The sequence below is a fragment of the Phytophthora parasitica genome (genome assembly GCF_000247585.1).
Source record: "Phytophthora parasitica INRA-310 unplaced genomic scaffold supercont2.2, whole genome shotgun sequence".
In the NCBI taxonomy this organism is placed as follows: Eukaryota; Oomycota; class Peronosporomycetes; order Peronosporales; family Peronosporaceae; genus Phytophthora; species Phytophthora nicotianae.
Genome location: NW_008648988.1, coordinates 1,998,334 through 2,022,283, shown reverse-complemented (window position 1 = coordinate 2,022,283; position 23,950 = coordinate 1,998,334). Strand labels below are relative to the sequence as shown.

At 49.3% G+C, this 23,950-nt stretch overlaps 7 protein-coding genes across 8 annotated transcripts; 4 read left to right on the top strand and 3 right to left on the bottom strand.

The window, feature by feature from the left end:
• Nucleotides 1-927: 927 nt before the first annotated feature.
• PPTG_02681 (hypothetical protein) lies at nt 928-3,660 on the top strand (the record flags this gene model as incomplete). The annotated part of the gene is made up of 1 exon (XM_008893918.1): nt 928-3,660. The coding sequence occupies one exon, from the start codon at nt 928-930 to the stop codon at nt 3,523-3,525; it is 2,598 nt and encodes an 865-aa protein (XP_008892166.1). The 3' UTR covers nt 3,526-3,660.
• A 21-nt stretch (nt 3,661-3,681) lies between these two features.
• PPTG_02680 (hypothetical protein) lies at nt 3,682-9,783 on the bottom strand (the record flags this gene model as incomplete). The annotated part of the gene is made up of 1 exon (XM_008893917.1): nt 3,682-9,783. One exon carries the CDS (start codon nt 9,781-9,783, stop codon nt 3,682-3,684), a length of 6,102 nt encoding a protein of 2,033 aa, XP_008892165.1.
• A 718-nt stretch (nt 9,784-10,501) lies between these two features.
• PPTG_02679 (hypothetical protein) lies at nt 10,502-11,857 on the top strand (the record flags this gene model as incomplete). The annotated part of the gene is made up of 5 exons (XM_008893916.1): nt 10,502-10,725; nt 10,814-11,046; nt 11,116-11,565; nt 11,633-11,701; nt 11,766-11,857. 5 exons carry the CDS (start codon nt 10,502-10,504, stop codon nt 11,855-11,857), a joined length of 1,068 nt encoding a protein of 355 aa, XP_008892164.1.
• Nucleotides 11,858-12,061: 204 nt separating this feature from the next.
• Nucleotides 12,062-15,238, top strand: PPTG_02678 (hypothetical protein). The gene is made up of 5 exons (XM_008893915.1): nt 12,062-12,171; nt 12,236-13,650; nt 13,720-14,626; nt 14,702-14,809; nt 14,885-15,238. Exons 1-5 carry the CDS (start codon nt 12,151-12,153, stop codon nt 15,086-15,088), a joined length of 2,655 nt encoding a protein of 884 aa, XP_008892163.1. The 5' UTR covers nt 12,062-12,150; the 3' UTR covers nt 15,089-15,238.
• PPTG_02677 (calcium-translocating P-type ATPase, PMCA-type) lies at nt 15,115-18,713 on the bottom strand. The gene is made up of 2 exons (XM_008893914.1): nt 15,467-18,713; nt 15,115-15,393 (listed from the first exon to the last, which is right to left on the bottom strand). The coding sequence occupies exons 1-2, from the start codon at nt 18,510-18,512 to the stop codon at nt 15,317-15,319; spliced, it is 3,123 nt and encodes a 1,040-aa protein (XP_008892162.1). The 5' UTR covers nt 18,513-18,713; the 3' UTR covers nt 15,115-15,316.
• Nucleotides 18,714-18,814: 101 nt separating this feature from the next.
• PPTG_02676 lies at nt 18,815-21,434 on the top strand. Of its 2 annotated transcripts, XM_008893912.1 has the most exons (12): nt 18,815-18,922; nt 19,008-19,109; nt 19,193-19,277; nt 19,358-19,405; nt 19,497-19,571; nt 19,635-19,688; nt 19,759-19,833; nt 19,895-19,968; nt 20,041-20,203; nt 20,283-20,393; nt 20,472-20,621; nt 20,691-21,434. In XM_008893912.1, exons 1-12 carry the CDS (start codon nt 18,879-18,881, stop codon nt 21,030-21,032), a joined length of 1,323 nt encoding a protein of 440 aa, XP_008892160.1. In that variant the 5' UTR covers nt 18,815-18,878; the 3' UTR covers nt 21,033-21,434. The 2 variants fall into 2 exon arrangements, with proteins under 2 accessions (XP_008892160.1, XP_008892161.1); XM_008893913.1 differs by having other exon boundaries at nt 19,193-19,405.
• On the bottom strand, nt 20,240-23,858 carry PPTG_02675 (NAD+ synthetase). Its single transcript, XM_008893911.1, has one exon. It carries the CDS (start codon nt 23,244-23,246, stop codon nt 21,042-21,044), a length of 2,205 nt encoding a protein of 734 aa, XP_008892159.1. The 5' UTR covers nt 23,247-23,858; the 3' UTR covers nt 20,240-21,041.
• Nucleotides 23,859-23,950: the final 92 nt, after the last annotated feature.

Sequence of the window (23,950 nt, the reverse complement as noted above, 5' to 3'; positions counted from 1 at the left end):
TCTGTCAAAGTTCTTTGTTTCCAGATCCTGTCTGATCAGCTTAAGCTTAAAGCTAAGGGCTTGGGCCCTTAGCAGCAAAATTCTGATATTTATATTTTTTGTTTGTGTTTTAATCATTTTTGTGAAAAACCTGGCCCTCTAGCTGGACAATACATGGAGAATCAAATTTCTGAGTATTTTTTTCAATCTGTAAAACCTGGACGCTAAGGTCGTCCCAGCTGAAAGACCTCGTGCGTGAAGAGGCTCGTTAGACGCTTGAGCGCGCTACTGTCGTCGTTCATGTTTGAATGGCGCGGTTGAAGTTGGTCGAAAACAAGGAGGTGGACAGATATCCAGATACAGTACATCTGCTCGTCTGTTCCCGTCATCGCTGTTGGAGCTTCGGACGTAGTCAACCATTGGCTACCCCAGTGAATCACCGTTTCCTACCAGCAGCCCCAACAATATTGTGCTGATGAGTTAAATCGCAACGCGCTCAAAGGAGTATTGATGGTCAAAATGCTGTGTCTTGGTTGGTGCGTGAGCCGAGGCGCCAGGATTGAAGATTATCTCGTGCGACAAAGGACTCAACATAGCGCCAGAAATATTAACTCCAGTTAACTCCCGCTGTCCGTGATCATCGTTAATGATGACTGGAGGGAATAGCTTTCACATCGTGTCAGCACTTCAACTACAACTGGGGCTCGACAACATTTGTTTCGTATGTTATTCGCATCCAAGCACGTTGAAGGCAAGCGATAGTAGGCTTGCAAGCCTCAGCAGCTCGGGGAAGAAATCAAGTAGGTTAGCTATAGCACTTTTGCTGGTGCAATGTACTAGAGACCGTCTAGGGCGTTTCAATCAGTCTCATTTTTCAATTCGCCTCGTACTACAACAACTCTACGGCCCAACACCTTCCTTCCAAAGTTCGACAAGTAATCGTGCACCATGGTCCCATCTAATTCGATGAAAGGGATCACGGCGGTTTTGGTGGTGCTTCTGCTCGCCGACGCTGCCAACGCGCAGACGCTGGCCAAAGCAAGCGATGGCACTGGTTTCCACGTCTTCTTTCGAACTGGTTGGACAACTCCCTACATCCACTACAACACGGGCTCTTTCTGGACGACTTCACCGGGTGTTGCAATGACCAAGAGTAACGACTCGACCAACTTCCCTGCTGCTCTGGGTTGGTTCCGCTTCGACTTCCCAGCGTCGACGAGCTCACTCGAGCTCGTGTTCAACAACGGAAATGGTGCCTGGGACAACAATGGCAACGCCAATTACAAGATCAACGTTGCTGGAACATGGCAAGTGACGAGCTTCGTGAGCACTCCGCCATCGGCAACGGTTTTAACTGCAGCGAGTGATGATACCGGGTTGCATGTCTTCTTCCAAACTGGTTGGACCACTCCTTACATCCACTACTCCGCCGGATCAACGTGGACTACGTCACCTGGAAAGCTCATGTCTGCTAGTACCAGCTCAGCCTACCCCGCATCGGTTGGCTGGTTCCAGTACGACTTGGCAGCCCCGCAAGCGTCTCTCCAGTTCGTTTTCAACAACGGAAATGGTGTTTGGGACAACAACAACAATGCGAACTACAAAGCTACCAGTGCTGGAAGGTGGATTGTCATGAGCACTGTGAGTGTGCCGGCAGCGACGAAGACATCCACTCCAGCACCTACAACCGCGCCAAGTCCGAGTTCACCTCCTGTCAGTCCTACACCGTCTGGAAGCTGCTACAATTACAACGGTCTTGATTCTTGTTCCAGCTCCACGCAGACCGAACTTTCGGCTGCGGATGATCAAAGGAAGTGGCAAACCCCACCTCGTAATGCTAGCGGATGGTCTACTGAGTACCAAGACTACAGGTCGCTGACCGGCTACGCCCATGTCGTGTACGGATCTTCTCGCACATCTGCTACCGTGACTGTGCGAACATACCTGCGTGTTGCTTCAGCCACCTGCTCGTACACTTTTAACGGTGTCAAATCGACTTCCCCGACCTATGAAGTCACGAATTCGCTGAAAGACGACCTCGACATTGTAGCCACATGCACTGATGGGAACGACTCGTGGAAACTGGAGCTTGATCCCGTCAATTTCGTCTGGCAGAATAACGCGGTTAACCAACCAAGTGGCATGAAAGGAGGTCAGAAAGGTGCCATCGTCGACTTGTTCGGATGGCCGTACGATGACATTGCTCAGGAGTGTACAGACTTCTTGGGTAAAGCGGGTTACATGGGAGTGAAGATCAATCCACCACAGGAGTCCGTGCTGACGGATGCGTGGCCTCAAAGTGGTCAGAGGAACCCCTGGTACTTCGTTTATCAGCCTGTGAGTTACCGACTGTACTCACGTCTTGGAACGAGGAAGCAGCTCAGGAACATGATCCAAACCTGTCGCGCCAACGGATTGCGCGTATATGCTGATGCAGTGGTCAATCACATGTCTGGTGGAGGAAACGATGTGCTCTCGCACCGCTACAACAGTGATGGATCTTGCGTCACGTGGGGTGCCAAGTCCAGTGCCAAGGAATCTCCTTACTACACACACAGCTTCACATACGGCGTAAATGCTTACACAAATGTTCGCCCAGCGCTCGAGTTCCCGGCTGTTCCTTACGGACCGACAGATTTTCACTGTGAACGCACTATGAGCTCGTGGACAGACCCGCTTCAACTTGAAACAGGATGGCTTACAGGCTTGACTGACTTGAACACCGAGAAAACCTATGTTCGTGAGCGTATCGCTCAATATTTCGTCGATCTCCTCGGCATCGGCTTCAGCGGACTTCGACTGGACGCGCTGAAGCACATTGGACCTGTCGATACAGGTGCAATTTTCGGACTTCTGAGTAAATACATGGGCGGCAGTCTCCCGGACGACTTCATTTCATGGGGTGAAGTGATCTTGGGTGGCGAGGCCAGTCTTCTGGCATGCAACGCCAACTCGGGTTACAATTTCTACAAGGGTTTGGATGCAGAGTACGCTGCTAATGGAATCTCCGCCACTGACATTGCCAAGCTGAAGATCTGGTCGTCAGATTACCCGAAGGAATTCCCGATTTGTGGTTCTTGGATTCTACCGGCCTCTCGGTTTGTGATTCAGAATGATGACCACGATCAGCAGAATGAAGGTTCTTCGTCTCGTGATATGGGCGATGCTGGATCTGTGCTCATTAAGGATAAGGACGTCGCTAAGCATCGCTCTTTCGAGGTCAAGCTATTTACTCGCGCCGATGCGGACTGGCAGATCAAGGTGATATTAAGTTCGTACACGTGGTTCTCTAACGGTGCCGGAGGCTTCCCCGATGGTAACTCGGACTGCAGCGGGTTTGACTCATCACAAGGTCAAACGTGCACGGCCAGCGTGCCATACGAGAAGGCTTTCCGTGCTGGATCGTGTGGGTACACTGTCGAGGGCTTCGCTGGAGGCAGGTACACTCGCGTGCACCGCGATCTATCAATTGTGAACGCAATGCGTAGCTGGGTTGGTCTCTCCTCTGTGGCGCCGTCGGACATCGGAATCACCGGAAGTTGCTAAAGCTCATTGACGGTTCGCCCATTGGATTGTTTCGAATTTGGTTTGAGTATTAGTTGAAGTTTCATAGTCGGCATGTCCTGAAGAATGCAGTATACATGCCAGAAAAACATACCAGCGTCGTTGCTAGTTTTTTTTTACCAGCACGCTTCGAGGTATCTATGTACTAGTCGCGGGAGGAATTGCTTCGCCTCCACGTGGAGATGTCGCTCCAATCGCTAAAAGTTCTGTTTGCTCAACGTTATCGGGCATCACATGACTTGCTTTTGCGTGAATCACCCGAGCAGCGAATAAAGCACCAGCACCTGTTAAGGCAGCGCCGCAAAATCCGACGAAAATCCACATTGCGATCATTGCGCTAATGCTTTCCACGTACTGTGGATCAGAGGTCATCAACTCGATATGCATTGGAGATGTCTTCAAAGATCCAGCCTCTTGGTATGCAAATAATTTGCTCGTGACAGAAGTGTCGTCTAGACTGGGTCTCATGAAATCAACTGACACGGATATACAATTATCTGAGCCGTCAACGCACGTTGTTCTGGAATTGTTGACGACGTACATTACCTCTGAAACTGTATCGAGTGAGATCATAGAATAGACTTGTCCATTTACTCCAGTAAAATTCTTCGTCGTCAGCATTCGATATAGGACCGATGTCAATGCCTTTGCAGAAAAAGCAGAGCCGCATACTGCCGTTTCTTCGTCTTCAACGCATTTAATGTTGAATAAAATTCGATCAAAAGCGCACTCGCTTTTTCTTTCACATACCAGGGAACAATTCTTCATTCCAAACGTTGGCGGACACCAGCACACATTCCCCGCTGAGCTTTTCAGACACTTACCACCGTTCAAACATTCGTATTCCTTTTCACAACCAGTGTCGTCGTCTTCAATGACGACCCGAACGCCCTGAGTGACAACGTAACCCGTCGAAGGGTTGTTCTCATTGGTGCCAATTTGCAACCCATCGTATACAATATCGCTGCTAGTAACCTTGTGATGAAGAACAGGCTGTTTGTGTTTTGGAATAAGTTTTTCGTAGTTCAAGGTGAAAGGATACGCTGCGTCGTAAATGTCGTTTCCAGCAGGATAAATGCTGATCAATTGAGGTTCGTACCAGTTCAATAGAGTGAAAGTCAGCTCCAGTGGTGAAACGGAGAACAGATTCGCGTCGTTTTCATACGAAATCGTGATGGTGACATCCTGTAGTGGGGACGAGTCTAACGAGATCGAGTAATTTGCCTTTGGGCTACTTTCCGACTCGATAATTTCACTTGCTGAGATCGTAACACCAGGCAAATCATCATCCACTACGGTCACTTGAATCGACCCAGATGCAGACGTCCATTTCGCTGCAATATGGAACGGCCATTTATCATCTTGCTGATCACGAACTACAAATTCCGCACTTGAATATGAACGAGATGCTGAAAGCTGGACAGTGGAGCGCAAAATTCCATTACTGCCAATTGTTTGGGACGGTACAACAATACCATCGCTATCTGTTGACGACGAGCGTATATGCATCGTGAGCGTTCGGTTTCCACGATATGTGTTGTCGTCTACTGCCAAAAAGGTGAGTTCCTGAGGGGTGCTCCAATTTTCTGGGGTGAATCGAACTGTAGTTGGCATTCGGTATTGTCGAATGTCACTGGATTCGTACTTCGCACCAACTAAATCTGTCAGTGAATTAGAAGAGCTCGATGCATTGGTCGAATCAAATGCTGTAACAACGACACTCCCAGGTTCTATTAGGACAGAGACAAAAGTATCAGCCAGAGGTTCACTCGATAAGCTTATTGCCACACTGTCTGGCACACCATAAAGATGCATACGCGATAAGTGGCTTGACGCTGGTGGTACGCTGTCTGGACTGGTGAGATCCCCCCTGACAAGAAGAGGAAACGTTACGGGCTTGTATCCGGCCATTGTGATTTGTGGTGCAAAAGTGCAACGATTGATCGAATCGTAGGATTTATCGAACACGATCAAAATGCTGTACACATCGAAGAGTGAGAGATCATTCATCGTAATGATTTGAGATGCACCAGACTTCATCGGCACATGTACAGTTGCCATTTCAATCCAATCCTTGGTGATATTGAGAATGTCATGACTACTGGCTGCGATTTTAGGATTCCCCCATAGTGAAAGCTGACGAATATATTTCGTTCCAGTCAATGCCGGGATCACCAAAGACAAGCTGGACAAGTTCGTTGGCGACTCAAACCCAGACATTATCCATGAACTGCCAGTTTCGAGTGGTCGTGCAGTACTGTTGGCAATACAAGTCTCCCATGGTGCACCAGATATCCCACTGAATGATACCGTACAAGCTTCATTGGAAGTGTTATGAAGATCTATCACTGTATCAGGATCATTACTGCAGCGGACGTACCGAGCCTGAAGCTCCGACGGTTTATAAAATGAGGCTGCGTTTGGATACGCATTACTTCCTTCGATCACTGTGAACTCCGATTTCGAAAGAATGACTTTGTTCTCGTCATCCTCTAGTATGAGGATCTTCTTGACACTCGAATCGTTAAAGAGATCACCGTTGCAATTTACCTGAAAGCTCCCACAAAATGAATCCCCAGCATAATCCGGATCCAGCGACTCAGCTGTATGGACCATCAAAATTTCACGATCACCAATCGCAACCTCATCGTCAATGGCGCGCACTTGAAGCTGCTGAGATTCACGCCAATTTCCAGATGTAAATAACAATTCATGGCGACAAATACGAGTCGTGTCGTCACATGGAGAAGGATCTACGCCTTGCATAGGAGAAAGCGAGAAGTTGATTTGATTTTGACCAGCACAAGACTTTGCAACGCTGGGCATATACCCACCGATCGATATTCTACTGCTCGCAAAAGACTGCTGATAAATCTCAACTTCGTTTAGAATAATACTGTTCTCCCCTTCGACCTGCAGTCTCAGATATTGCGCTTCAGTAGAAACATTGTAGTCAGCAATAAACCGGTCCTCACCAAAATGTCCATTCGTTTCCCCATTTACACGCCATCGGTAAGTGATCGTATCCGCCTCAGATGCATCAAATGTCCGTGATAAAACGTCAAACTTGTGCAAGTATAGCGCACTGGTTGTTGCAAACAGAAAGTCCTCCGTTTCATTGTTTGTTTGGGGGAATGGAGTGTTAGACAGGAAAACCCAAATGGTTGCTGGGAGTTGATCTGCATTCAAGTCACCCTCTGGCACCTTTTTCTTAATGGTGATTACGACGTCTTCAATACGTCGGATCTTGTTCAGGTCAATCTGCCACCACGGGTATGTGTCCACTAGTCGTGACATTGCGTAAGTAGAGACAATTCCTGAATCTGAGTTAGTCCTGTCATCAATAGCAGCGTCAGCATTTCCTTGCTGACTCTGGGATGCTATTCCCGATACGGCAAGATTTACGCTCCCGGATGCAGTCAGCTTAAGTTGCGGATGCAATGTACTATCACTGTGCTCTTTTGATGCGAAACTAATTTCGTCCACCCCATCGTAAACAAAAGTAGCAATTGATCTTGAGTACACTAAGAAAGAGATGGTACTGGAACTGGAGGACTGATCTCGCTGCTGAGCCAAAACACGATTCACAGCAGCAGTGACGTCGACTTCAATCCACCCCGACGACGGTACAAACTCATTGGTGCTCGGATCGATCTCCCTACTTTGCTTGATGAGGATCTCGCCATCTGTCTGCAAGCTAACCTCCTCAAACGTAGTCGTACCCGGGAAAAGCGATGCAGTTGCAGATCCATTTTCAGTCAATGAGCATTCAGGAACAGTCTTAGAATTGCTTTCAGCACACTCGGTTTGAAGTAAGGTTTCATTCCAGGCATCCGATGTCTCCATTTTAGCAGTAGTAACACCCACAATAATTCCACCCAGTCCGCTGTTCTCTCCACCAGATAAGCGAAACAATCGAAGAGTGGCCAGTCCAACTTGTGAGCTGCCAGTTGCCGTTTGAATTGATGGAGAAGTTTCAAATCGAACAACCGCAATGGACTTGACGGTCTTACCTATTGTGCTCTGCGACGAATTTGATGCAGTCACAAGTGACGCGGACGCTCCTAAAGGTTCTTGCGAGTCGGTAGAAAAAACAAGAGTTGTGTCTGAAGTAGGTCCAAGAGTTACGTAGAATGGTTCATAATCGCCTTCATGTGGCTCCCAGTGCATGGGCTCACTACCTAACTGTAGCTCGTAAGTCACATCATTCCCGCCATTTTCTTGAGTAGTCATACGAGAGGAGTCCAGCAGCACTCTAGCAGCAGGAAACCGTTGCACAAACAAAGTACTCACTGGCTGGTTACCTTGGTTATACATCATATCGCCACTGGCTGAATAGACCAATATTTTTGAGTACTGTACTTCGTTTGAACTTATACCAGTGACTGCTGAGACTTTCACGTTCTGGGCTTCTCCCCATGAAGACGGTGTAAAGTGAATCGCTTCAGGTTCAACCTGAATCTTGGAATCTGCGTCAATCACGAAAGATATGTCTACGTTTGCGAGAGGTTGAGTCATCAGCGCAATTTGAACGGATGCATCGTGTCCATTTTCTCGAACACATGCAACGTTTTGCGGCTTGCGATCTGTCTGCTGGTGACGAATAACCTCAGGAACAATCTTGAGTGTTGGTTGATCATCATCAAGTATAAATACCTTAATCGATGAATGCTGCGCTGGAGATGTCACTATTCCGTCACTTTCCTTCCAAGAAAAGGCATGATCGGCATTTCCAGTGTCATAAGTTCCCCACTTCTGCGTATATATGCCAACACCAAGAGTATAACCGACAGAGCCTGCTACTGTCTTGAACGGAGCATTATAGAATGTGTCAGTACTGGTGGCAGTAACAGAAATAACACTGCTGTGGATAGCACCCGCAACATCATCAGGCACTGCTTCGACGAGGACAGTCTGATACGCTTTCCAGTTTGTAGACGAAAATGACAGGGAATTCGGAGTTAGTTTCAGCTCTGCCGCTGCCGCACTCACACCAACAGTAACAGCAGAAATTGGCTGCGAATTCAGTCGGACTCGAAAAATATCCGTTTGTCCAATTTCAGACACTGACAAGCTCGCTTTCGACACGATCACAGCGGGGTCACCATCGTCTTGAATTGTTACAATTGTTCCAACATTATCAAGTAACTGATCTGTGTGCGGCTCGAGGGCCAATAATTCGTCATGGCACCAGGTCCATTCAGTAGGATGTTCATAATCAATTCCTAGGTGGGCTCCACCGGCTGCATTTTCAAGGACAACTTTGAATACCTGGTCAGGTGCTTGGAAGAGATCGTTGTCAAGGATCGATATGTCTACAGTTTTCCACGCTTCCTTGTCAGCGAATGTAAGCGTTGTTGTCTGGACTGGTGTATACGCAACTGATTCTTTTGCGGTGCAGGGGCTAATATGTGTACAGCCACGAGTCTCGACAATTCCGTAATCGTAGTCGATATCGTATTTAGATTTCCCCGGTACAATTGTGCCACTATACGTTGCAATATCAACTTTCACCTCGCCATCGGTGTATGTGTTCACGTTTGTCGCATCCGGGATTCCTGAACGGGTTACTTTAACGGTGACTTTGCCCACGTTTTCCAACACCTCGTAATGAGGTAGGGCAAATGACAACGTCCCCGCATCGCGATCATCAATAATGTAGATCCACATATCTGACTTCGATCCGATGGTCGCACCACCAGTGACGGACAGCAAACGAACCTTGATGGCCCTCGAATCGGGCTGGTACTTGTCGTTGTTGAATACCTTTACGGCAAAAGTTTTAGTCACTTCATCTGTCGCCCACGTAAGCTCCTGCGAGACGCCTAAGTAGTCGAAGGCTTTGCTGCCACCATCTGTGGCATTGCTATCAGCTCCAATTGTAGCTACTTTAAGAGCAACCGGAGCGTAGGACGCTGATGAAAATCCGATGCTTCTCTCAATGGACACGACTGCATTTTCATTGTCTTCTCGGCAGAAAATATAGGGAGCTGCAAAATTAAATTCGCCAGCATCACCATCATCCGAAATGAAGACAGTTGCTATCGGATTAGTGGTGCCAATACTCGCCGGAGAGTCCACGGTTTTGATCTCAATGTAGAAATACTCATTTGCCTCGTATTCTGCATCATTAATCAATTCAAGGTTAATGAAACCTTCAAGTTGATTTTCTTCAAAGTTCACTTCATAAACCGAATCCGTGAATTTGAAATTCTTGTTGACTGTCGCTGTTGCGTCCATGGGCTTCGCGAGACCATACTGAACGACCACACTTCCACTTGTACCCCCCGTTCGGACAATTTTTACCTGAACTATGCCAGCGTCCTCCTGAAATGTGTAGCTCGCCGCATCAAAATCAAATACCCCTGCTACTCCCAAAAACGAATCTTAGGCATTATTACTGCGACTCATGTCAAAATGAACCTCACCGTTTGCAGTAGCACGAACCACAGCTAGACTGAACACGAAGAATACAAGACTGCACTGCGTGAGTCTACCACCACACCTCCGGCGGCCCATCCTTACAAAGCTACACCAGCTAATATATTCTGAGAAGTCGCGACATCAATGTGGCGTGGTACACATAACTTCAACTTCCCGACCATCACTCTGAAAAAGTACATCAGTGCGAACGTCGCTCGAAGGCCGCCGCCCGCGCTGCGCTGTTCGACGTGCCCGGAGGTCCACGCGCTCGCAAACAGAAAACATGTCGACCTTCCTACTTCTCCCCCACCACTCATTCTCACCTCACGTCGTCCTCACTGCTTGCAAGCCTCTCGAGCTGAGCGAACAACTCGAGAAAGGCAGCACAGAGAATTGTGCGCTCAAATAAGGCGCACCCTTTCTCGGCTGGCGGAGAAGGTTTGGTACGAAGGGCGAGGCTTTCGAGACACTTGCTCTCACTTTGAGTTTCTCCAATTAAGAAGACAGATCCAAGCGACGGCGGCGACTCTTTCCCATGGAGGCGGGGGATAACATGACAACACCTTCTCCAGCACTAACTGCGCATATCAAGCTCGAAATTCTATCGGATGTCATGGAACCTCAGCAGCACGTCTTTGATTCCTTGCAGACCAGAACCGGAATGACCCCAAGTGACCACAACGACTTTCTCCCGTGGATTCCCTACCCATTGGGTCAACCTGTACCTGAAGATGCTGTTCCTGCTTTCAATGATCAGCGGTACAGACACCATACCAAGCAAGCGCTACTAATTTTGATTGATCTTTAACTCGAGTTGGCTACGGTGATCCGTTTTGTGTCGAAACAGACTCAACCCTCTCGAGTGGGTCCAGCTCCTTGAGCAGACTGAGTGTTTGGATTATGTCAGCCCCGATATCGACGAGTGTCTAGAACGCCATTCCCGTATGGAAGGCAATCAAGAGCTCGAACTTACAGGCCGCGAATTTATCGACAGTCCAACGATACCAAAGTTACCACCGCTAAACGTCCTTTCTTCTGCGGAGCGTCCAACGATACTGAAGCCGATCACACGTCCTCAACGTACGCGTTGATGTTCTTGTTAATATCAATCGAACACTGACTCGTTTGTCTTGTTTGTGCTGGATGCAGGCAACGTGTCTCGACGTCCAGGCCTACGCGAGCAGTTTCCTCGCCAGCAGTTGCTGATGGAACATCAGATGGAGAATTATCCTACTGCTGCCGAACAAGTAGTTCAAATGAAGAGACCTACACGGTGCAGCAGTACGACCACAAAGCGAGACGCGGGAAACCCGCCATCACGCTCAGCCAGCAGGTCGCTCAACTTTGAAGCCACTCAACAGCAGAAACCCAATACACAACACAAGCGTACATCATGGGGTGGTCGCTCATCCACTCCAGCAACATCACGACGGCGTTGCAAGTCGGCGAGAAAGTCGAAGGACTGCATGATCCCCGGTTGCACGAAAGGCGCCCGGTCGAGAGGACTCTGCAAGCGCCATGGCGGTGGGAAGCGGTGTACCCATCCAGAGTGTACTCGCAGTGACCAAGGAGGCGGTTTTTGCATTGCACACGGCGGAGGTACGTTGTTGGTGTCGGCGAAATCCATCCCATTCCGACTGGCGTTGCTTGTATTGATGCGAACCAGGCAAGCGGTGTGCAACTGAAGGATGCAAGAACTCAGCCCAGTCTCGCGGACTCTGCAAGAGCCACGGAGGTATTTACTGAACGCAATACATTTTCTATTCAGTATTTCTGACGATGATCTATTGCTGTGGTAGGTGGTAAGAGATGCCGCACCAAAGGATGCACCAAGAGCAGCCAGGCAGGAGGATTCTGCCGTGGCCACAGACCACAAAGCATCCTTATTTAGACCGCGCCAGTGTCAAGCCTCCCGATCCAGCAAGTTGATCACCGACTTCGTGAATGTTTCGCCGTAGTGTACTAACGTTAGTCAAGTTTTGAAATTGAGCAAGTTGAAGTCAGTATCCAATCTTATCGCTCAAATGATTGGCCAAAATGTGGGTCAACGGGTGACATGATTGGCAAGAACCATCTGACTCATCCTCCTCTTTGCCGCCAAAACCGGAGCTCATTCCCCGCCAAAATCTCCCACAGCCACGTGAATTTGACTTCGCTTCGTTCCGGCTGAGCACCATACAGGTCATGGCGGACCTTCCAATCCAGGTGCGTGTCTGAAGGCTCCGGTTTGCTCCCGTCACCCTCAAGCTAACTTTTACTGTATCTCCAGTGCGTGAAGAATGTGGTGCTGGAGGTCACACGTGACAACGGAGAGATCGATCGCAGCACACTCCAGACCGACCTTGTGCTGCGAAAGGAGATAGGCAACGCGCGCCTCGTGAGTGGCGACACCATGCTCTGGGTGGGTAAGGGCGTGTTGTCCCACAAGGACTCGACGCTAGACTCTGCACTGACGCGCACTGTGCGCGTGGAGAGTGGCAAACGGCGCTTCGTGTTCACACTCCCCCTGGATGCCGCGGGTAAACATTTTTACGCCGAGCTCAAGGACCAGGTGGACGGCGTGGAGATTCGCAAGAAGAAGCGCAAAATCCGCAAGCAGTTGAGCCATGTAATGGGCTTCACGCCCGTCAATACACTGAAGAGCCCCATGAAGAGCCCCTCACCTTTGCTCAAGAGTCCGGCCGTGAAGCCTCCCATGACTCCCAAGCGCAGTCCTCTGGCAGATATTGGGACGCCCAAAAGGACCCCACAGCTGACACTCCCGCCTCCGTTACCGGTAACTACGAAGGGCTCGAATTCATCTTTGGCCTCTCCGTTGAGGTCACCATTCCGCTCTCCGTTCCGCAAGAAAGCACGGCTCTCGCAAAGTCCGTTGAGTGGAGGAAAATCGTCGGAGAATGCTGGAAAAATGCCACCAGAATCCCCAGCGCGTGAATGGCTCAGTCCAGCTCGATCGCTTAGGCTTCGTAGTGGACCGACTCCACCGGATCTAAAGCAACACCACAAAACCCCTGAGATCCGGAGTGTGGAAAAAGAAAAAGGTTCTGGAGGAAGCTCTGGCGAGAAATCACGTCGGAAATCGATCACTGGATCGATTAATAAGCGAGTTCGCTCGCTCCAGCTCATGCTGGACGATGATTCAAGCATCAAGGAGGCTGAGGAGCATGCTAAAAAGAAAATCACCTCTCACTTCTTCAAAATGAGCCCGTCTCCCAGTTTCCACAATAAGACTGCTCGAGCACTGGATATGTCGATGGAATCTGCGTCGGAAGAGATGGAGCAAGCGGATAACAAGACGAATGCTTCGAATCCCAATGCAGGAGACTCACCTGGGGATGGAACTCAACGAAGTACTCATGGATTGCTCAATTTGGGCAACTACTGTTACATGAATGCTATAGTGCAGGCACTGGCAGCTCTTCCCGAGTTTGTAAGTGGTATTCAAAATGAAGAAAACCTACTGAAGATCATCCAAAAGCAGCCTCATTCGAGTGCGAAGGTCAAGACTATGGAGCAACTAAAGACCATTTTCGACAATTGGCGGACAAGCGGAGATACCAAACATCTTCCGTTGCAGTACACGTTAAGCCAGTTACTCCAGCAAGTTATCAATGGCAGCGAGACGTCGATCAACCCGGAACCTCTCAAGAATATCATGGGAAAGAAGAACCCCATCTTCGCAACGTACGTTACTGGCTAACTGCTCTTGTATCTGTTTGTTTATTCTAACGCATGTCGTGGTTGTTATTGCAGCCACTTTCAGCAAGATGCCCACGAATTTTTGCTAAATCTGGTGACGGAATATGAAAAGGAGCTGGTGCAAATGGTTCATGAAATTACCGAAAAGATTGAGGAAGAGGCCAAGTCAACTCCTCAGGTACAGAAGAGCAGTTTGCTGAAATTCTTCCGCAACGGTCCTAAGGCGAAGCAGACGGAGCAAAAGAAGTATGACAAGTCCTCCAATGCAGAACTGGAGCTCATATGTCGTCTTCCTCCAGCGAAGTGCTTTCGCGCAGAGTTGAATCGCACGCTAACCTGTCGGAAGTGTGGGTACAGCCGGAAAAAGGCCGAGACATTTTACGATTTCTCCTTGGATCTACCTTACCACTCCATCCCAGCGCCAGAACCCACTGCCGAGCAGGAACCTCAAGCACCGCCGTCACCCGAACGGCAGTGTTTTTGCAATCTTACTCCTGTAACAAGTGGAGAAGGCAACGAGCGCTACTATTGCTGCCCAAAAGCATCCTGTAGTTATCGTGACAGATACGTGGAGAGTGGGGAGCCTGCACGGTCACCTGCGAAAACTACAGATACGATGGTGAAGTCTGCTGCGGCACCGTCATCAACACTTGCTGCACGTGGATGGCCAGCTCGGCCACCACAGATTGAGTTGGAAACACTGGTTCAGAAACAATTTGAAACCGAGGTGCTGGAATTGACTTGTGAGAAGTGCAAAGACGGAAAAGAAGCGGAGTCGGCGTACCAGATCAAGTCCTTGCCGTCGGTCCTTGTTTTCCACCTGAAGCGCTTCGAAGTAAACCCTCATACTGGCGCTTTGTTCAAGCGCTGCGACCCAGTCATACCACCAGCCGTGATTGATCCTACACGTTCCATCAACTGTACTGCTTTATCGGGGACTGATTCCCGATATGCGCTTAAAGTACGTACTCCAGGCTTGACCAATGCTTGTGTCCATGTATCCCATTCTAATTTGTGCTTACTGTGCTTGATTCAGAGCGTCATTCACCATCTTGGTAAAAGCATTGATGAAGGGCATTATGTTGCAGACGTGTGCGATGCTAATGGCCAGTGGATTCGTCGAAATGATACGCACGAGTCTATGGTACGCATGCTTTTTTCCGAATTGATTTTAGTTCCGCAACACTCATACATGTATGTGTACTTCCGTATTTTCCAGATCTCGGAAGACTATGCGCTACAATCTTATCGAAGCCAAGAGTCATGCTATATGTTCTTCTATGTCAAGTCGGAGAGAATTAACACTGATGGTGGCAAGGAAAATGTACCAGTAAACCGCGCTTCACCCCAAGACGAAAACGATGAAAACTCGAGCCAGCAGCGGCAAGGAGCTCCAAGTAATGAGCTGAGGGCCTTCTTGTAGCCCTCAGAAACGATTGGCACACACTTACGTGTTGATCGGGTATACTAGTATTTTTGAAATAAACTACACTGCTTAGTCCACGCCATTATGCTCTTTAGGGACACTAGCTTTTCTACTTCATTCTTGGAACGAAGGCTTTGCTAAAAGTGGTTGGCAGACTACTTGGACGCAGGTTTGATAGCGTGTACCGATAGTAGAAGTATTTAACCGGCAAAGTTATCCAGCAACTCATCCTTGTGAAATGCCGTTCGGGTTTGCAAAAGCATCAGGAGACTCAGTCACTGGAATCAATCGCATTATCGTACCTACGCCACCAGGAGTCGAATGAAAATATTAGTTGTTTGCAGACAAAAAATATGGACGGGTATGTATGCGTACCGACAGGAAGCGATAGGGCACCTAAGCCAAAACAGACTAGCCAATGTGTAAATGAAATGCCACTCGTTTTGATGAAATCCCCACCGAACTCAGCAAGAAGTATCTGGACGAAAACTGTGATCAAAACTATCATGATGAAGAGCGGGTTTGCAACCAGTCCGTTGAAAACTCTCCACTCGTTGTTTGTTTTCCGTGCGTTGAACTCGTTAAATAGTTGACTGAACACGAAAGTGTTGAAGATAATTGTGTAATGTCGATAGTCGTAAGCCGTACACGTATCCTTCAAGCAATCAACCGGATAATCAAGCACAGTTGAGTTCTTCGCGTAGTCCTCGCATGCTAAACTCCAACAAGCATCCCCGTTTACCGTAACACATGTACCGTTGCTGAGGGTGGGAAAGCTGGACTTCACGCTGTATTTCCAAGCCACGCATTTGTTACCGTCGTGGTAGCCAAATTGTTCCGCCCCATAAATGAGCAATAGAAATACAAGTAGAAGCTGAAAAATTGACTGCACGATGATGTTCTTAACCATGCATCTCCCTAACAGCATTGCACTCTTCCTGTAAGGACGTCGATCCAGCAGTGCCTCTGTGGGGGCTTCCGTTCCGAGTGCCAAAGCACCCATAGTGTCCATGATAAGGTTGATCCAAAGCATCATGACTGAATTTAGTGGAGGTTCTTTTCCTGTTACAGCACTCACGAAAGTAACCACGAGAGCCACAATGTTGACTGTTAGCTGGAACTGAAGGAACTTGCGGATATTATCGTAAACACAACGTCCCCACAGCACAGCCTTTCGGATAGAGGAAAACTTATCGTCCATAATAATAATGTCTGATGCTTCCTTGGCAAGATCGGTGCCCGTAATTCCCATCGCCATACCAACATCTGCTGTTCGTAGCGCTGGTGCGTCATTTGTGCCATCACCTGTCACGCCCACAACCTCCGATCGGTCTTTCAGCAAATTCACGAGACGAAATTTGTCGTCGGGAGAAGACCGTGCCAGGACTTGCAGACGGGGAATGAGTTTACTAACCTCTTCTACACTCATGCCTCGAAATACAGGACCTTCAAGCGCGACGCCATCCTCAGTCATAATGCCGCACTGTTTCGCAATGGCTGATGCAGTGTGGATGTTGTCACCCGTGACCATGCGCACCATTATACCAGCACGTTTACAATCTTTAATGGCATCAGTGACGTCTGGTCGAAGCGGATCCTGAATACCAAATATGGCATTCACAATCAGTTCCTGGTCTGGTGCATCAGGAAGCGAATGCAAGTCACTTGGTAGCTCTCCACCGGCAAAATCTCGGTGACCGATACAAATTGTGCGTAATGCAGACTCCGCCATTTGCCTGATGATACGATTCAACTCGTCTCGCTTTGTTGAGGTTAGCTCTTGGATGTTGCCATCGATGTCAATGTATTTGTTTGCTCGCGTTAAAATCACCTCAGCAGCTCCCTTTGAGTAAAGACGGCAAGTTCCGTTGCTACACTTGACAATTGCAGCCATAGATTTCTTTTCCGATGAAAAAGGGAACAGTCTATCACCCCGTATAATTTGGAAGTTTTCTCGGCGAATGTCAGTTATGGGGAACTTGAGCTTGTTCATCCACAACAGCACTGCGCCTTCGGTTTTGTTGCCTTGAACCTGGGGAGTACCATTGGCATCCTTAAGGTAAGCGCTTGTATTGACAGCAATGTTGACGGCAAGTTCGTCGAGAGCTTTCGCATTTACTTGAAATTGCGTTCGACTGGCGTTTGTAAACTCGTCCTTGAAAAACTTGCCTAGAACCCAGCCTTGCACAACGGTCATTTTGTTTTCAGTAAGAGTGCCTGTCTTGTCGGAGCAGATACTGGTGACGTTGCCCATCGTTTCACAAGCTGCAAGCACACGAATGAGGTTGTTATCCCGGAGCATCTTCTTGGTAGAATAAGACAGCGAAATTGTCACGGCTAGCGGCAGTCCTTCTGGAATCGCGACAACAATGATCGTGACACCAATGAGGAAGGTGTGTAAAATGTACGACGGCCACGAATATTCCAGCTTCTTGTCGTCTGACGTGGCATAGATAATGATCATGGCCACCATTGTAGCGATGGAAAAGGCCATGCCCACATACCCGATGTGTTTTGCCATTTCTTCCAGCTTCTCCATAAGAGGCGTAGCTTTCTGCTCGCAGACAAGTTTGGACTTGATTTTCCCCCAGCGACTCTCAGCCCCGACAGCGATCACTAGACACTCTCCTCGGCCGCTAGCTACAAGACAACTCGAAAGCAGAAACGGGTCTTTCTTGTGAACTTTACTCACATCATCTGGCTCACCAGTAAGGCTGGACTCGTTGCATTTGAGATCACTCCCATTAATCAGTACAGCATCCGCAGGCACTCTGTCGCCTGTTTCAAGGATGATCACCTCGCCCACCGATATTTCTCCCACGGGGACCTGATCAGGTTTGCCATCTCGAAGTACCTTCACCAACACGTCATCGTTTTTTGCACTAAGTGCACGGAATTGCTTTTCCTTCGTGTAGTTGTTGACTGAGGTCACGCCAGCTACCAGGATTACTCCGAATAAAATCGCAACTCCTTCACTCCAACCTGTTTCCGGATGCTCCATGTAGCCAGTAACCATTGAAGCAATTGCAGCGATGATCAAGATGATCAGCGTCGTGTCTTGTAAGCTCTCGACAAAAAGCCGAAACAAGCCTTTCATCGGAGACTCTGGGAAGATATTCCGACCAAACAAATCCCGACGCACTGTGAAGTTCGTGTCGATTTCGCTCCGAGGCAAACCGTGCTCTAAGTTCACACATAACAGATTAGCTAACGCAGTCACGCCTCCTATCCGTGCTAGCTCCTCTAGGTTTGCCTCCGTCATTTGGTCTTGATTGAGCTTCCGGACCTCTTCCAGTGTGATCCCATAGGGGGACGATGGCGCCACCTTGCTGACACTGGAGGTTGCAGAGCTTTGGGTGTTGCTTTTGCGAGGTGTCGGAGGTGACGACGGAAGCGGTTGAACTGACTTAAAGTCAGGCATGCTACAGAATACTTCTAGTCGCCGGTGAAAATACTTATCTGGGGGCAGTGGAAAACCAGAGCTTCTAGCAAAGTTTCATCCAAGTCTAGGACAACTGTCCTTCTCCTACTGTCGCTACAGTGCTGTCGATCACCCGGAGATTTCCGTTTTAGCGGAGAGTGGTGCGTTTCGGCGTGTGCCTTGGTCAAATGCCATACCCATAGATAGAATCGCTCTGCTTGTCAAAAATAGTTGCCTTCGTTGAATACATTATTGTGCCACTGTTTTCAACCAATCCGGCGATGAAATCACTCCTATTGGCTGAAATATTGTTGTAGATGACCTGCGCATCGATGCGCTTCGGCGGAACACTTGAACTTTCCTACGATGCCGCTCTGCGCCGCCTGCTGCGTTACCAAGGGCTTTAACAAGTGCGAGCACCTTGCCACTCCTCGGTAACATTGCTGCCAGCGTTTTAATGCTAAATTGCGCGTTTTTTTATGCTGGTTGGAACAGGTTTCACGGCGGACAAAGACACCTGCCGCGACCAGTGTGTAAGGAGTGTTTTAGAAATGGAAAGAAACCGGTAGACCTAGGAGGCGAGCCGGAGGCGTTACTGTGAGTTGTGGGATACTTTGTCATTACGCTGCAATTGTAGGTTACTTGAAATAACTGAATGGGGGCAATCTTCCGATCTGCAGGATTCGAGCTCCAGGCGACAAGAAAACTGCGAGTCTGGCTGATTTTCAACTGCTCAGCGTCATCGGACAAGGCGCATTCGGCAAGGTTAAGCCGGGTGTTAAGCGGTTGGTGTATGGACGCCTGATCGTAAGTTTTAATGTTGCTTTTGATGGTTGCGGTTCTAGGTGCTACTGGTGCGACACTCTACCACTGGAAAGGTTCACGCGATGAAGGTGCATTAGCTGCGCAGCACTCTTCAGTTCCTTTAACATTGCCTTATTTTTTTCTATCCTGTACTTCCTATTTTATTATTTGATGTGGTAGATCATCAGTAAACAGTTCGTCATTGATATGGACAGCGTCCACTACATGAAAACCGAGCGTGACGTCATGACCAAGGTTGTTATCGAAGACGGTTTTATTTGCCGTCTAATCTAGTCTTACGATATTGGTGTTTTACAGATTCGCCACCCTTTTGTGATTGGGCTGAATTACGCCTTTCAAACGGAATCCAAGGTGGGTACAGCTTCGAGTATTTTATGTTTTTTATCCATTGCTGTAGCCTCAAGTGCTGGGCTGGCTATAGGTTTATCTTGTGATGGATTACCAGTCTGGAGGAGAATTGTTTTCTTATCTGAAGGAAGAAGGCACTTTTACTGAGGTAAGCGTGTTATTTGGTTGTTTGTTTGGAAGCGTGGTCACCACTGTTGACAATTCGGTAGGACGCCACACGGTTCTACATGGCCGAAATGATTCTGGCCTTGGAGCACCTCCACGGGCATGGCATTATCCATCGGTCCGTTTTGCTACTTTGATCAATTTGAAAGGGCCGTGGGGCTGATATATGTGTTGCAAACACGGTTTGTAGAGACCTGAAGCCGGAAAACGTACTCATTTCAGCCGAAGGACACATCAAGCTGACCGACTTCGGATTGGCAAAGGAGTACGTTGAAGGACAGGAATTGCTGACAGTCTGCGGTACAAAGGAATATATGGCACCGGAGATGCTACTCGGCAAGGGCTATGACTCGGTAAAGCGTGTATATTACGACGGTGCACGTTGGCTAGTACTGATTTTAGCTTAATCTTTGTGTGGTTTGGCTTGATCAGGCTGTGGATTGGTGGTCACTTGGGGCTCTAGCGTTCGAGATGCTGACGGGGAACCCACCATTCAGGTCGAAAAACCCAGCAGACTTGCACAAAAAAATTCTCTCGGCTAAGGTTTGCCCCTGTGGTTGACTGGATTGGGATCACATCGAGCTAGAGACTCACTTTTTATCCACTTCTGTGGTCACGTAGATCCAATTGCCGCGATGGCTCTCAGGCGAAGCTCACTCGTTAATCAAATCTCTCTTGGAGCGTAATGTGAGCAAAAGACTAGGCGGAGGCAAGTCATCCATGTTTGTTGTGAAGGGAGTGCAGGCTCTAAAACGCCACCCGTTTTTCAAAGTAAGAACCGTATCAGGACGAGATTTACTTCAAACGACTAACAGAAGCTCTTGCGTGTGTTTAATGCAGTCGGTGGACTGGGAGAAGATGGAAACCCTACGCGTCCCTCCACCAATGGTGCCCAGTGTTTCTGACGAAGCAGACACCAGTAATTTTGACAAGAAGTTCACGGACATGTCGGCCTCGGACCTAATGTGCGATCCAGTCATTGAAGAAGACAACAACTTGTTCCGAGGATTCTCATTTTGCCGTCGAGACAGCCTTAAGGAGATCATCTCTAACCCCCAGTCACCGATCAACACAACGCTGCTACCAACTATCGCTAGTCTAGTTATTGATGGCGACGACATCAAGGACATCAACGACGCTATCGCGACAGCAGTGGGGAAGCAGCCAGCAATTTTAACATGAACGACGGAGTTACTGCTCCTTCTTCTCCTCCAGCTTCGCGGCGAGCGTATCAATGGAACTGAACTGGCGAGTCCAACGCGAGTTGTACAGGAACGGACGCAAGTCGAAGCGGTTGTCATCTGGCGAGTAGTTCTCAGCGTGGTAAGACGGCGTCAGTGTAGTCATCTTGTGACGGTTAACGGAGTAATAGAAGAAGAATCGCTTGACCTTCGTCGCCACTTCGGTGGGCGCCAGATGACTCCACAGGTTCGTCAGCTTGCGGAACATCCAGTAGGGGCCGCATCGGTCGATCTTGCGCAGACGACCGAAGAATCCCAGCTCGTCGTACGTCATTCCCATGTCTTCCTCGTCTAGCTGGGAGTGATCAGCGTCTTCTTCAGCGTTCTCGTCAGTGGGACGAAGCTCTGCCGTTGGAGGAGCTTCTTCAACAGTCTGCAGAGCGGGGTACTTGTATTTAACAGCAGCCCAACGAAGAAGCTTCTTCAAATCGCCTTTCGACACCGCTCCAATCGGGTTCAAGTCACCACTGCTGCAATCGTACTTGGTCATGTATCCACGTAGCGCTTCATCGACATTGCCGGAACTTAGCACAAGTAGGAAACCAGTCTTCGAGCGCACCCACGGCAACAGCTGAGCAAGCAAGTAAGCCATCACCATACGAAGGCGAGCCTGAATGTTCTGGAGCGCCAAGTCCTCCTGCAACGTGCCACCTCGCGACAAGTACTGCGGCGTCTTGCCAGTTAGAAGCGAGAAGGTCTTGACAACGGCATCCACCATCATGTCCATACCCATGTTAAGATGGTAGCATCCGATCTCGCTGGCTAGACTCGCAGCGCGCTTCTTGGTGGCAGTAGAGCTGTTCTTCGTGCCCATGTACGTAGTGTGAAGAACGTGCGATGCCAGATCAGCAGGCGTCAAAGGTTGGTACTCTTGATCCGATGTCCCCATGATGCGTTGGACGTCCTTGATAACCTGCTTGTCACCGTTGTTGGCAGCCTCGACGACGAGGTGGCACATCACTCCGACGATGCATGCCACAGACGATGAGTCCGCTCCGCCAGAAAGGGGCAAGAAGAACCCGCTGCCTCCACTACGACGCAAGTAATCCCACATCCAGCACGCCGGTCCAAGCGCAATCTCCTCCTCCGGAACATGGTAGCGTACTTCAATAGCAGGCGTAGGATGCGCAATTGGAATATCCTCTTCATCATGGCATAAGCTGAAGTCGACGTCGACCTTACGGATCACAGTGTCCAGCGAGCTAGCCTGCTCACTACGACTACTGACAGAGCCACGGTACGATCGCACGTCATCGAGGTCTACAGTGGCCGTGACCACCTCCACGTCTTTGACCGAAAACTGCGAACCTTGTGCAACCACGTGGCCGTTCACCACAATGACAGCGCAGCCGTCAAAATACAGACGGCCACCGTCGCAACCCTGCTGGTTGGCGTATAGATACACGCCACCGCTCTTGGTAGTCGCACCACGGATGAGATCCATGCGCTGGTCGAGCTTGCGCAGCTGATGGTGCGATCCTGAGCCGTTGCCGATGATCTCCACGCCCGCAAGACTGAGGCTGATGTGCGGACTGTCGGGCGTGAAGAGCTCTTCGCAGGTCTCGGACGCACAGGACGAGTCTAGCGTGGATACAGCGCCAGATCCGAAGGGAACGTGGACAGTGCCCGTGAGCTTCTGCAGACTGGCAGGCAGTACGAACTTTTCGAGGCCGCGTGGGTTGCCCTTGTCTAGGTTGGACTTCCACGTGGTGAACCAGCGCTTCTCACGGTAGTTGCCGTCGTCGGCCAGGAAGAGCTTCGGACGGATTAACAGAATGCGTTGGTTCAGACAGAAGACGCGGCAATTGTAGCGCACGCCGTTGTGCATCACGGGCATACCGATGTCGCACAGGATGTCGTTGGTTACGTCCGAGCGCAGGATGGTCTCGAGCGACTGCCAGCAGTGGAAAAACGTATCCTGCTCCAGGAAATGATCTTCGCAGCCGTAACCGCACACTTCTAGTTCGGGGCCCACGCGGTAACGAGCGCCACGTGCCTTGGCTACACGGATAGACTCGACGATGCGCCCCAAGTTGCCATCAAAGTCCAGCGCCCACTGGTTCAGGTTGCACGTGGCCACGGTCACCAGCGCGCTCATGATTCTTCGGCTTGGGGGATCGGTGGCACGTTGCTGTTTGAAGGATGTAGACGACATAAATTGGTGTGTCAGAAGTGTAACTGCTGCAAGTATTTTAACATTAAGTGCGGTTCTCGACTAGGTACGCTCTCGTCTAGGTTCGGCTTTTGTGGTCGACAAGTTGAAGTTATTGATCATGCCTGTTGTCCACTTGTTGTCTAATTTAGATGTTGGCACGCGCATGCACACGCTCTCTGCTTATCACTGCGCTGAACGATAATCCTCCTTTGCAGGACAGATTTAAGCTCCTCTGTGGTGAATGATACTCCTGGGGTGGCTGCGAAGGCAGAGCCTCAAGCGAGCTTCCTCCAAAACAGGTTTTGCGTACCTCGCTGTTGCCTCTGACTCAGCCTTCCAGCGCGTGCACCTTGCACCGCTAGTTGTGTCGGTAGCGACATCCGTCCGTCTGCCACGCAGACCTCATCTCGCCTGCAATAGCAGCTTCGAGTCAAGCCTTCAACACTGTTTCCTGGCAAGACTCGTCTCCGCAATGTGGCAGGGCAAACCCGACAGCTGGACTTGAGGGACACCGAGTCTCGGCTTCGTCACGCAGGCGAATGGAGCTCCATTTTGGTCCAGGCCTCAGTCAGTGAAAGCGAGTCTCGCATCCGAGAGGTACCAACTGTGTCCTAAAATTCGAACTGGGGTGTTCAAAATTAGAGTAAAAATGAGTCACCGCACTCATCACGTTATGACGAGGACTAGGTCTTCTTCGCGTTAGT